Genomic DNA, 14,463 nt, shown 5'->3' with positions numbered 1-14,463 from the left:
GGTTGTAGTGTATGATTATGAATGCAAGAGTGTATGGGTGTTTCCCAGTGATGGGTTGCAGCTGGAAGGGCATCCGTTGCGTAAAACATATGCTGGAATAGTTGGCGGTTCATTCCGCTGTGGTGACCCCTAATTAATAAAGGGACTAAGCTGAAAATAAAATGATTGAATGAATGAACAAAATAGTTGTACGTACAGTATAATAAAACAAAGAAATGTAAAGTTTGACACTTTTTACTGTAAAAAATAATCAAGAGAGGTTTGTTTTTTAAGATTACAGGTTTATTTTGTATCTGTGTATTAATTATTATTTATTTATTCTGTATAACACTGTAAAGAATACAGTAAAAGAGAACGTGTACACAACACACACATTGGAAAAAGCGGAAAGAAAAGCAAAACAAACAGTAAACAAACTAAAACACAAATGAAATGAACTAAATATTACAGTAAAAATCAGGTCGCATGAAACCTCTCATCATATTTGATTTCTTTTCAGCAAAGAAGCACATTTCTTATTATCAATTAATCTGCGTGAGGTAATCAACTGTTCTACTTCACATAAGAAGTCTACAAGAGTTGGTATTTTTAAAGAAACCTCCATTAATAATCAAAAGAGCTTTTAATTTTATTTGCTGAACATTTCCAGTCAAACGTATGTCAAATCAGTTGGTGGTTCAGTGTGGAGTTTGCATGTTTTCGACGTGTTGGTGTGGGTTTTCTCCGGGTGCTCCCGTTTCCAGTCCAAACACATGCGCTATAGGTGAGTCGGGTAAGCTAAACTGTCCGTAGCTTATGTGAATGAGAGTGTATGGGTGTTTTTCAGTGATAGGTTGCAGCTGGAAGTGCATCCGCTGTGTAAAACATGTGGAATAGTTGGCGGTTCATTCCGCTGTGGCGAGCCCTGATTGATAAAGGGACTAAGCCGAAAATAAAATGAATAAATGAAATACATAATTACCACAGAGAAGAGGAGTTTGTTCATTTATTCATGCATTTTCTTTTCGGCTTAGACCCTTTATTAATCAGGAGTCACCACAGCGGAATGAACCGCCAATTATTTTAGCATGTTTTACACAGCGGATGCACTTCCAGCTCGTAACACAACACTGGTAAGATGGGAGATAGCTATAGGGAGATATTATATAGGCTTCTAATAATCAAGATATTTATTTATTAAGACATGTAGTGTGTACCAGATACATTTGGTATCACAGCAAATTAAACAAGTTTCAATGATTTACACCAAGAAAGCGTTTTACATGCAGTGTAATTGTTAAAGTCCTTTCTGAAAATAAAAAGTAAGGGTGTTTCTTTGAAAATTTACATTTATGGATGTGAAATTTTGCTAAAAAAGCAATAAATCAATAATAAATTTACAATGAGAAGGATCTACATTCAGCGTGTAAGAATACAATTTTGGGGGAAATACAGAAGCTTGGAAATAAGAATTTTTTTAATGAAATTGGACAAGTCAACCCAAAACCCTTTACAGTAAGTACACTCCCAAAATAAATGGTTTAGTGTGTACAAAATGAGGAAATATTGTTATTAAATTTCAATCAAGAGAGTTCAAGGTTGTTGCGGGGCTTCCGGTGACGTCACCGCGCACGGACGTCCGTAATGGACTTGCAGCTGTTCCCTGACAAACAATAACAAGAGCAGCGAGCGACTGAACGAGCAAACGGCGGCGGCTTTTCCGCGTCTGTGACCGCGCTGATATTGAGCCCGCGAGGCGTCTCGACTCTGACATTACCGGCGAGGAAAACTCTGGCCTCCGCTGCCTCTTCTTCCGACTCGGAAACCGGCGGAGCTTCGCCGCCACCGCGGAAGAAAAGCCGAGTCTCGGCGGCGGAGGGAGCAGGACAGAGCGGGGCGTCTGCAGCCGGGATCACGGGCCTCTCTGCGGCGTCTCTCCCAACCCCCCACCGGCGCTCGGCCATCGGCTTCAATAACAGCCCACAGGCGCGCGGATCCGCCACCGTCACCGCGGATCTTAACATGCAGGCCAACGGCACCGGAGGACAGGAGCCGGAGCCGCAGCTGTCCTGCCGGAACGGAGAGTCCTCGTCCTCCGCCGCAGGAGCTGTGCACTCCAACGGGCTGCTGTCCTCCGCTAATAACGGGCTGCCGTCGTCCACCGAGAGCCCGGCTCCGGACACCGGGATGAAGAAGAAGAAACGGCTGTCTCAGAGCGACGAGGACGTGATCAGACTCATCGGACAGCATCTACACGGGCTGGGACTCAAGTGAGTATCGGCGGATCATCCGGTTATTATCGAGATGGAGCCATGATGCTGTCAGTGCGGCTTTCGTGACGGTGTTTGGGTTGTTTGACGAAGCTGTCATTTTGAAATGTGATGTTTTATATATATATATTTGTGTGTGTGTGTGTGTGTGTGTGTGTGTGTGTGTGTGTGTGTGTGTGTGTGTGTGTGTGTGTGTGTGTTTCGACGGTGGTGGCGAGCGCTGGTGGTGTTTGTGTCCTGCTGTTTATTGTTTTCATAACAGTGTCAGTGGCGATTTGTGTGTGTCCTCTATGATGTCAGTTGAGATTTTGTAGCGTGTCGGTGGAATTTAGTTATTTTCAGTGTTTTTTTGTGTGTTTTGAAGATTGTGTCTGTGGTGTTTTTGTGTTTTCATGATGTCATTACTGTTTTGTGGCTTTATGATGGCATCAGTGCTGTTTTCATGATTGTGTCAGTGGTGTTTTTAAGATGGAGTCAGTAGTGTTTTTATGATGTCACTCTTGTGCCCCCAGTAGTGTTTTTAAGATTGTTTTTGTGCTTTCATGATTGTCTGCAGTCTGTTTTTGTTGTGTGTCAGTGGTGTTGATTATTTCATAAGTGTCAGTGGTGATTTTTGTGCATCCACAATGATGTCAGTTGAGAATATGTAGCGTTTCTGTGGAATTTAGTTATTTTCAGTGGTGTTTTTGTGTTTTCTTGTTGTCATTACTGATTTGTGGTGCTTTCATGATTGTATTTTTGTTTACTTTGTGGTGTCAGTAGTGTTTTGTGATAGAGGTAAAGTTGCTTTTATACTCGGATATTCAGACATTCTCCTTAACATAATTTCAGTAAAGTATTCTTTGCAAATTCTAAATCTGGAAATTATATAAGCAGTCAGTGACTATCAAAGTACGACATTGTTCACAGTCAATTAGATAGTGTTAGTGTAATGATTGTCAGTGGTGTTTTTGTGTTTCACATTGTGGTGTCAGTAGTGTTTTGTGTTCACGATGGTGTCAGTTGTGTTTTTGTGTTTTCACGATTGTGTCAGTGGTGTTTCTGTCTTTACATTGTGGTGTCAGTAGTGTTTTGTGTTCAAGATGGTGTCAGTCGTGTTGTTGTGTTTTCACGATTGTGTCAGTTGTGTTTTTGTGTTTGCATTGTGGTGTCAGTGGTGTTTTGTGTTCAAGATGGTGTCAGTCGTGTTTTTTGTGTTTTCATGATTGTGTCGGTGGTGTTTACATGATTGTGTCAGTGTTTACATGATGGTGTCGGTGGTGTTTACATGATGGTGTCTGTGGTGTTTTTATGATGGTGTCAGTGGTGTTTACATGATGGTGTCATTGGTGTTTACATGATGGTGTCATTGGTGTTTACATGATTGTGTCGGTGGTGTTTACATGATTGTGTCAGTGGTGTTTACATGATTGTGTCAGTGGTGTTTACATGATGGTGTCGGTGGTGTTTACATGATTGTGTCGGTGGTGTTTACATGATTGTGTCGGTGGTGTTTACATGATGGTGTCGGTGGTGTTTTCATGATGGTGTCAGTGGTGTTTACATGATTGTGTCAGTGGTGTTTACATGATGGTGTCGGTGGTGTTTACATGATGGTGTCGGTGGTGTTTACATGGTGGTGTCGGTGGTGTTTACATGGTGGTGTCGGTGGTGTTTACATGATTGTGTCTGGTGTTTTCATGATGGTGTCGGTGGTGTTTTCATGATGGTGTCAATGGTGTTTTCATGATTGTGTCGGTGGTGTTTACATGATTGTGTCAGTGGTGTTTACATGATGGTGTCAGTGATGTTTACATGATGGTGTCAGTGGTGTTTACATGATGGTGTCATTGGTGTTTACATGATGGTGTCAATGGTGTTTACATGATTGTGTCGGTGGTGTTTACATGATTGTGTCAGTGGTGTTTACATGATGGTGTCGGTGGTGTTTACATGATGGTGTCGGTGGTGTTTTCATGATGGTGTCAGTGGTGTTTACATGATGGTGTCGGTGGTGTTTTCATGATGGTGTCAGTGGTGTTTACATGATGGTGTCAGTGGTGTTTACATGATTGTGTCGGTGGTGTTTACATGATTGTGTCAGTGGTGTTTACATGATGGTGTCGGTGGTGTTTACATGATGGTGTCGGTGATGTTTACATGATGGTGTCGGTGGTGTTTACATGATTGTGTCTGGTGTTTTCATGATGGTGTCGGTGGTGTTTTCATGATGGTGTCAATGGTGTTTACATGATTGTGTCGGTGGTGTTTTCATGATGGTGTCGGTGGTGTTTTCATGATGGTGTCGGTGGTGTGTCGGTGGTGTTTTCATGATGGTGTCGGTGGTGTTTTCATGATGGTGTCGGTGGTGTTTTCATGATGGTGTCGGTGGTGTTTTCATGATGGTGTCGGTGGTGTGTCGGTGGTGTTTTCATGATGGTGTCGGTGGTGTTTTCATGATGGTGTCGGTGGTGTTTACATGATGGTGTCAGTGGTGTTTACATGATGGTGTCGGTGATGTTTACATGATGGTGTCGGTGGTGTTTACATGATGGTGTCGGTGGTGTTTACATGATGGTGTCGGTGGTGTTTACATGGTGGTGTCGGTGGTGTTTACATGATTGTGTCGTGGTGTTTTCATGATTGTGTCAGTGGTGTTTACATGATGGTGTCGGTGGTGTTTACATGATGGTGTCGGTGGTGTTTACATGATGGTGTCGGTGGTGTTTACATGATGGTGTCGGTGGTGTTTACATGATTGTGTCGGTGGTGTTTTCATGATTGTGTCGGTGTTGTTCATGATGGTGTCGGTGGTGTTTTCATGATGGTGTCGGTGGTGTTTACATGATGGTGTCGGTGGTGTTTACATGATGGTATCGGTGGTGTTTACATGATGGTGTCTGTGGTGTTTTCATGAATGTGTCGGTGGTGTTTTCATGATTGTGTCGGTGGTGTTTACATGATGGTGTCGGTGGTGTTTACATGATGGTGTCGGTGGTGTTTACATGATGGTATCGGTGGTGTTTACATGATGGTATCGGTGGTGTTTACATGATTTGTCTGTGGTGTTTTCATGAATGTGTCGGTGGTGTTTACATGATTGTGTCTGTGGTGTTTACATGAATGTGTCGGTGGTGTTTTCATGATTGTGTCAGTGGTGTTTTCATGATTGTGTCAGTGGTGTTTTTGTGTTTTGAAGATGGTGTCAGAGCTGTCTTTATAATGTCATTACAGGTTTGTGGCCTTATTGTGGCCTAGTAGTGTTTTTAAAATTGTGTTTGTGCTTTAATGATTGTCTGTAATCTTTTTCGTTGTGTGTCAGTGGTGTTGATTTATTTCATAAGTGTCTGTGGCGATGTTGTGCATCCACAATGATTTTAGCTGAGAATTTGTACCGTGTCAGTGGAGTTTCGTTAATTTCAGAGTTTTTTTTTTTCTTTGTGTTTTCAAGATGTCAGTCTATTGTTCTCTTATCTATCGTTCTATCTTTTTTTCTCTCTCTCCCTCTCACGCTAATCCAGTGGTTATTATTGGTTATTGATAGATATATCGCTTCTGTTTGCGTTTCAGTCAAACTGTGGACCTGTTGATGCAGGAGTCAGGCTGTAGACTTGAACATCCTGCTGCCACCAAGTTCAGGAATCACGTGATGGAGGGAGAATGGGAAAAGGTGAGCCGAGAAACATAAATAGAAGAAACAAAATGGTGTTTATGTGCAGGGTTATCATAGTTAACTCAAACTAACAATAAAAAGCTGCTTTGTTAGTTGGAATAAAATGAATGTTGAAGGGCTAGGACACCCGTTAATGAACATTTGCTAATACCCCTTGGTTTTGACTGTGGTCTTGAAAAATCTTCATTCGAAGGGCTATCTAACCCTTCCCCTAAAGCTGGATTTATACTTTCGCACCTCCGCTAACTGCGCGCACCTCCGCTAACTGCGCGCACCTCTGCTAACTGCGCGCGCATCTCACAAAATGGATGAAACGGATGAGGTTTTTATACTTGCCGCGTTCGCCATTGTGATATTCTTCAAAACGACAGGGGGCGGTCAAAAGAAACTGACCGTGAAGTCAGACGGATAAACAGAGAAGTAGGAAGTTTCCGGAACTACGTCATATCATTAATATCATTCAATAGTTTTAAATTAATTATTTTTTATTATTTTGATAAATTATTTTAATGATTCTAAGGATTTTAATAAAATTTTGATTGATCCCTTGCTTTTGTTCATATCTCTGACAGTTCTACCTATTAAAGTTTATTAAAACATTAATGAGTGGAGAACATGGGCTGCTCTACAAATATATTTTATTAGGGCAAGAATAAAAGCACAAAAAAAAACACACTTACTAAAAATACAGATTTTTTTTTTTTTTTTTTTTTTTTTTTTTTAAGATTTAGCCGCTCCACAATTCACACATTACTGTCTGGCTAGTTTCTGTCCTCTTCTTATGCTAAAAGGGCAATAATGGTCCAACATTCATGACCATTATCACCAATAAAGCCTACAAAACAGGCCATCAGTATATTGTAAACCGATAGGTTTAAATATTCCTTTCCAGTTATCAAAGAAATAATTTGTTCCTTAATTATAGTTTCGTAATTATTAAATTGTTTTAAATTCAAAGTTGTAATATATACATCAGTGTTAAACCTGTGACTGGTGGAAAAACAGATTTCTCTAATTGTGTACCGGGGTCTCCACTTTTGCAATGGCCTCTTTTGGCTTTAACAAACTTCTCTCAGGTGTTTCCAAACTTTAACAAAAACTGTCCTCTTTCCCACTGCTGTTGCAGTTTCTAGCCAAGAATTATTGATCATCTGGTTATCTCTATGATCATGGATTATAAGATGTCTGTACAGGCGTACCTGTTTCAGACAAAATCTCTTCAAAGTGTTTCATACTCAAATCAAATGCGGCGCTTTGCGCGCTGTTCGCTCGAGTCTCAAGAAAAATCATGCGCTCTGCCAGCTGAAATCATGTCGTGTGCACCCAAAGGGAACCTCCGCAAATACAGCGATGACGTCACATTCACAGCGCGCACTCAAGCGAACTAGCGGACACATCGAGTATAAACCAGGCTTTAGTTCTACGCCTTCAAGCTTAAAAGAATTGGGATTGGGTCTAAAAGTGCTTCTGCATAAACCCTATTCTTCTTCTTTTCTGAAGTACATTCACACTTGCTCATTTTGATTTTATTAGAAAGATTTTATAATTGAAATCATATGTTAAATCATTCATTCATTCATTTTCTTTTCAGCTTAGATTTATTAATCAGGGGTCGCCACAGCAGAATGAATCAACTTATCCAACATGTTTTACACAGCTTTCCAGCTGCAACCCATCACTGGGAAACACCCATACACACTCAATCACACACATACACCTCGGCCGATTTAGCTTATTCAATTCACCTACACCACATGTCTTTGTACTTGTGGGGGAAAACGGAGCACCCGGAGGAAACCCACAGGAACATGGAGAGAACATGCAGACTCCACACAGAAATGCCAACTGACCCAGCCGAGGCTCAAACCAGTGACCTTCGTGCTGTGAGGCGATTGTGCTACCCACTGCGCCACCACGTCGCCTAAGTTTAATTAATAAGTATTAACTTCTTAGTTTTTCTGCTTGCCTATTCATGTAGCCTTTCAGTTTTTATCATTTGTTTTTCCCACATTGCCTTGAATGCTGCCATGACATTAAAGTACGCCTGAAATCAAAACTAGCCATAGTGATTTTGTTAGCTCGCATTTGTAGTTTTGTGATGAACAATTCATCTGTGCGTGTCATTGAGAAGAAACAAAGAGTTTGCCCTTGTGATCTTTAATTGAAATCTGAAAATGCACTTCCTGTTTGTTTCCAGTTAAATTCTCAGATCAGTCTGTCTGAGGTAGAGGGCGTGGCTAGCATACTTAGCCACGCCCCTCCAGCAGTCAGTTTTGACAACAAACCGAAATGGTGAGCAGGAGGAGTCTTAGGTTGTAATGACTCAACCCTTTTCCCCATCTTTCAGAATGAAACGCCTACTTTACAATGTCCAATCAGCTTGCAGTAGAAGAAACAAGCCACGCCCACTGTTTTGTCTTTTTAAAAAAAAAAAAAATTTAATATTTCCCTAGTTTCCCTAGTAACTGCGTCACAATATGAAAAAAAAATGGATGCAGCTTCCGGTTCATGTGGACTATAAATAAATGATTCACAGTTAAAACAATGGTTGAGAGAACTCAATTCAGGAAAATCAGTAAACGCTGTTTGTCTTCCATTTAACAGTAAAGCTACACCTCACTGTGTGTTTCTAAACTTTGTCCTCTTGGTGGATGTGATGGTCATATGGGTCACAACAAGCCGAAGTGCAGCAGATAAGGGTTTGTGAAGCCGTGAAGCCTCAGTTAATGTGTGTGTGTGTGTGTGTTTTGTTCCGGCAGGCTGAGAGTGACCTGAATGAGCTGAAGGCACTGATGCATTCACCCAGCGCTGTGGTGGTAAGAGTCTCAAATCTCTCTCAGTTAGGGCTGCACGATTCTCAACAAAAGGAGAATCTCCACTTGTTTTGCTTAAAGTTAAGATCCCGATCATGTGGATGTAAAATAAAGGTTAAAGCACACATGAAAATCTAGCCATATTGATTTTTGTTCAGTTAAATTCTCAGATTAGGTCTGTCTGAGGTATTGGGCGATATATTGGCTAACATACTTAACCAATCCCCCCAAGCTGTCAGTTTTGACAGCAAGTGAAGTTTATTTCTAAACTAATTTCGAGAGGATCATGTGGTTATGATTGCTTGCGGCCGGTCCCGCATTATCCAATTTATTATTCACCAATCAGACGATTCCTAAGCCACTATAAATACCCTAAGTTCTATATAACAGCCATCTTCGTTTTGAAGAATCCCCCCTTCCACCCCTACTCCTCCTTCTTTCCTAGATGGGTGGCACGGTGGGCCAGTGGTTAGCACTGTTGCCTCACAGCAAGAACGTCACTGGTTCTAGTCCTTACCAAGCCAGCCGACGTTTCTGTGCGGAGTTTACACGTTCTCCCCGTGCTCACATGGGTTTCCCCTGGGTTCCTCCCACCTTCAAAAAACATGCAACTTAAGTTAATTGAATAATCCAAATCAGCACCATAGACATGCTCCTAGTAAGTAGTTATCTCTTAAGAGCGATCACTATCTGTTCATTAGCTACTACAGCAGGGGAGTTCTCCAGATCTACCTGAGCTCAAACTCCCCTCTTGCCTTGCAAACGGGAGGGAGCCCCGGGCTCGAGGATCATATGAGCTCAGGGCTCTCTCCCGGGACAGCATGGCAAACAAGCTTTATAATCAATCATCAGTTAAGTGTGAACTCTTGAAACAGAAATGGTGAGCAGGAGGAGTCTGTTAGGTTATACTAGGTTTGTTTGAGGTGCGTCTCGTCTTGACTGCAGTGTAGACGCGAGCGGGCATCTTAAAATATCGTATCTAATTTATGTATTCATTATGTTTGTCGTTTTTAATTGTGTATTTATTAATGAAATGTTCTCACCATGAAAATAGCCTTTGTTCCTAACATGGCGTTAAATAAAAATATCCCTCTGTTGTGCAGCGGATGAAGTTCCTGCTCCTGCAGCAGAAGTATCTGGAGTATCTGGAGGACGCCAAGGTTCTCGAGGCACTGCAGGTGCTCAGGTCCGAGCTCACACCGCTCAAGTACAACACCGAGCGCATCCACGTCCTCAGCGGGTAAAACACTTAAGTCAATTTTATTGTTTTAGTATTAAGCGAAGGGCAGCACGGTGGCTCAGTGGTTACCACTGTGGCCTCACAGCAAGGAGGTCGCTGGTTCGAGCTCCAGTTGGGCCAGTTGTTATTTCTGTGTGAGTCTGCATGTTCTCCCCGTGTTGGTGTGGGTTTCCTCCAGGTGCTCCGGTTTACCCCATAGTCCAAACACATGCACTATATGGGGAATTGACCAAATTGGCTGTAGTGTATGAGTGTGTGTGTCTGTGAATGAGTGTATGGGTGTTTCCCAGTACTGGGTTGCAGCTGGAAGGAGTTCACTTCTCGTATTGAACATGTCATGATTATTCTTGTTAAATATATTTCTGAATAAGCTGTTGAAATGAAATTGGCCTTGGTAAAACCCAAACAAAGTACAGGAAAGTTAGTTCTGTGTAATAACAATAGAGTGACGTAATGAGAAAGTGCTGAAATGTATTTAATGCATTGTATACTTTTGGTCATGTGAGCTTTAAGATGCCTTTTGTATGGAGAATGGATCCGCATGCATTGCTCATTGCTCAGGTGTGATTTATTTTATTTTATTCATTTTTCTTCAACTTCAGCAGAGTCTAACAATCTTGACTGTCCTGTGGGTCTCGTCCATCAACTCTGAGCTTTAGTTGTTATTTTTCACTGGATTCAGCTCAGGTGATTGGCTGGGCCATTCTACAGCTTGATTTTCTTTTTCTGAGACCGGTTGGCTGTTTCCTTGGCTGTGTTTGTAGTCATGCTGAAATGTCCACCCTGGTTTCATCTTCATCATCTGGTATTTGTTATAGTTGTTGAGATGGAAGGAGCTGATTTTCCTTTACACTAATGTAGGGCTGCAACTAACGATTATTTTAATAATGAATAAATCTGTAGATTATTTTCAGATTAATCGATGAATCATATTAAAAAAAAAGAAAAGCGTTCATTTCCACCGCTTTATTCAAAAACAGAACTAAAATCTTAAGAAAGTGCACAAATGTTGTCCTTGAACATCCCTGAGCTGATATGGTGGTGATGATGATGATAATAATAATAATAATTGAATAAAAAACGTAGTAGTTTTGTCCTGTTTTCACTCCAAATATCTAAAAAACAATATTAAATCAAGATGCATACTAGACACATGAAATAGCATTAGACATTGTCGTGTTTTCTGAAAAAACACATCAATATTAAGTGATTGTTTGCTTAAAACAAGCAAAATTATTTGCCAATGGGGTAAGAAATAAAATAATGGGATATAATGTCAAACAGAAGTTTTAGGCATCACTTCATTTTCCTCATGCCGTTTTTTCTTGTCTGATCTTAATTAAATTTTTTTAGATATTTGGACTGGAAATGAGATGAAATGACTAAGTAGGAAAAGTTTTTTTGAAGTGCAGCTATACATGAGAACAGATGGAAAAATCAATGATCCAAAAAAGGGAATAAAAACGTGTCTTTGCACTTTGCATCGTAAGACTAAAGTAACTCGACCACCGCTGCTTTACTTCTGTTATTGACCCTTTCACTGCTGAGTTTAATATATTCTATGTGGCCTCAGGAGTGAGTTTTGTTAGGCGATCAGTATTTTAGAACGGTCACCCTTATTGTTTCTGTGGTGACGCCTCATGTTTGTCACATGACACACCACAGTCACAATAGTGATGTATGACCGATGTTTCCCTTTTAATCTGCTTTTCTGTTTTAATACAAAATATTCATACTCTCGCTCATCATGTGATCAACTACCTGATCTTCCAATTCACAAAAACGTGTGAGTGTTTTTGTTGATCCTGGTTTAAAACGTGAGATGGGTGTCGCCATGTTTACTTGAGGCTGCGTGTTTGCCTCATTCATAAAAGCAAAACACGCAGAATTCAGCACGTAAATTCATCAGTTACTCCCAAAATGCATGCAAGCAAGTGGCTGGCCAGCTGGGAGAAGAATAGATTGAACTTTATTGTTACTTTCACTATGTGTATCTGATATAAATAAAACACATCGGCAAATTATATTTGAATGGATTGTTAAGCTTCCATAGACTTTCTTGTGTGTATTTACATGTCTAAAACATAAAATAAGCATTGGGTGGTTAAAAACGCTGCGTAATTGTGATAATGACATGTCTTTCTCTGGCTCAGCACCAGCCAACGCTTTTAGTAATCCATTTTAATCAATTTAATTGATTCATTGTTGCAGCCTTACACTAATGAGGAACAGGTGCTGAATAATACTGAGAGATTTCAGCTGCTGTCTGGGCGTTCCATGTTTTTTTTACACCTTCCTTTCATCATGTGTTCAACACTTTTTTTTTTTCCTGTGTCATTTTATCACACACCCTAATTTCTAATATCTAAAAATTCTTCAAAATATCTTCAACAGAATAAAGGTTTGGACCACTTGAGGGAAAGTAAATAATGAGTAAACTTTCACTTTTGGGTGAACTGTTCCTTTATTTTAGCAGACGATGAAAAACACAAGCAGTGTCTTGCTCGAATACAGGCCTGTCGCCCTGTGGCTCCAGCTTTATTTCATTGTGTGTGTGAAGATGATTCTATTTCCTGCTTTTGATTGGAGTCTATGCTGCTTCCCGCTGCAGGTACCTGATGTGCAGTAATTCGGAGGATCTGCGTCTGAAAGCGGAGTGGGAAGGCAAAGGAACAGCCTCGCGATCCAAACTCCTGGACAAGCTTCAGAGTGAGTGAACATCCACAAATACACACACTCATGCTGTCAGTTACAGAAATATTACTGTAAATGAGCTCATCAGACTTATATGCTGAGCTTAAAGGTGCAGTAGGTGATCTGCCTGAATGCTAAGCGGTTAGCATAAATTTTAAAACGCAATCCCTCCCCTGCCGTCCAAAGCCATGCCTCGTTATATCATGAACGCGGATCTTCAAGATGACAGTGGATAACCCACTAGATCAGTGGTTCTTAAACTTTTTTCACCAAGTGCCACCTCAGAAAAAAATTGCCTCTCCACGTACCACCATAATGACCGAGATTGAAATACAGTAGCGTCGTAGGCCTAATTAAGCAGCTAAAGCTCTGCACAGTTCAAAAACAAAGCAGATTAATTACTATTATTGTGAATATTTATTATTGTCAGCCACTTTAAACATTATAAATAGTTTGAACATTAACAGTGTGCTTAAAATAAAAATAAAACATCAACGTTTAAATTAAAATGTGCTGTAAACTTAAAAGCAGTTTTTAATTTTCTAAAAAACATTTTAATGTCAAAGTTATTAGTCCCTTTAAGCTATATATTTTTTCGATAGTCTACAGAACAAACCTTATTATTATTATTATTATGGTTGTTGTTGTTGTTGTTGTTGTTGTTGTTGTTGTTGTTGTTGTTTTATTATTATTATTATTATTATATTTTATTATTGTGTTTTATTATTACTATTATTATTAAGATTATTATTATATTGTTGTTTTATTATTATTATTATTATTATTATTATTATTATTATTATTATATTTTATTATTACTATTATTATTATTAAGATTATTATTATATTGTAATATTATTATTATTATTATTATTATTATTATTATTATTATATTTTATTATTACTATTATTATTATTAAGATTATTATTATATTGTTGTTTTATTATTATTATTATTATTATTATTATTATATTTTATTATTACTATTATTATTATTAAGATTATTATTAAGATTATTATTATATTGTATTATTATTATTATTATTATTATTATTAAGATTATTATTATATTGTAATATTATTATTATTATTATTAAGATTATTATTATTATTATTATTAATTCATCCATTAATCTGGGGTCGCCACAGCGGAATGAACCGCCAACTCATCCAGCATTTGTTTTATGCAGCGGATGCCCTTCCAGCTGCAACCCATCACTGGGAAACACATACACACTTATTCACACACACATACACTACTGACAATTTAGCCTACCCAATTAACCTGTACCACATGTCTTTGGACTGTGGGGGAAATCGGAGGAAAGCCAAGCGAACGCAAGGAGAACATGCAAACTCCATACAGAAACGCCAACTGACCCAGCCGAGGCTCGAACCAGCGACCTTCTTGCTGTGAGGTGACAGCACTACCTGCTGCGCCACTGCGTTGCCAATTATATTGTATTTATTATTATTATTATTATTATTATTATTATTATTATTATTATTATTATTATTATTATTATTATTATTATTAGTAGTAGTAGTAGTATTATTATATTGTAGTATTATTAATTCATTATTATTATTATTATTATCACTGATCAATAATAATAATTATTATTATTATTATCACTGATTAATAATAATAATAATAATAATAATCTATTATCATATTAATTATGTTAATATTAATAGCAGTGCTAATAATGATAATAATAATAAGAATGTTTATTATTATTATTTGTAGTGGTATTAAATGTTGTTGTTGTTGTTGTTGTTGCTGTTGTTGTTGTTGTTTTATTAGCATTAAT

General features: G+C 39.0%; 1 protein-coding gene across 2 annotated transcripts in view; it reads left to right on the top strand.

Annotated features, from left to right (window-relative positions):
• The first annotated feature begins 1,601 nt into the window (after nt 1–1,601).
• The window catches only part of wdr26a (WD repeat domain 26a), a 34,569-nt gene continuing 21,707 nt past the window's right edge, over nt 1,602–14,463 (top strand). For both annotated transcript variants that reach the window (XM_056474836.1, XM_056474835.1), the window contains exons 1-5: nt 1,602–2,249; nt 5,799–5,898; nt 8,661–8,717; nt 9,818–9,954; nt 12,566–12,663. In XM_056474836.1, the coding sequence (XP_056330811.1) occupies nt 2,002–2,249; nt 5,799–5,898; nt 8,661–8,717; nt 9,818–9,954; nt 12,566–12,663 (640 nt within the window). In that variant the 5' untranslated portion in view covers nt 1,602–2,001. The remainder of the gene's footprint in view (nt 2,250–5,798; nt 5,899–8,660; nt 8,718–9,817; nt 9,955–12,565; nt 12,664–14,463) is intronic.

This window comes from Danio aesculapii, chromosome 16, assembly GCF_903798145.1.
Source record: "Danio aesculapii chromosome 16, fDanAes4.1, whole genome shotgun sequence".
Taxonomy (NCBI): domain Eukaryota; kingdom Metazoa; phylum Chordata; class Actinopteri; order Cypriniformes; family Danionidae; genus Danio; species Danio aesculapii.
The sequence above is the reverse complement of the archived record's forward strand: the minus strand, read 5'-3'. Positions and strand labels throughout refer to the sequence as shown.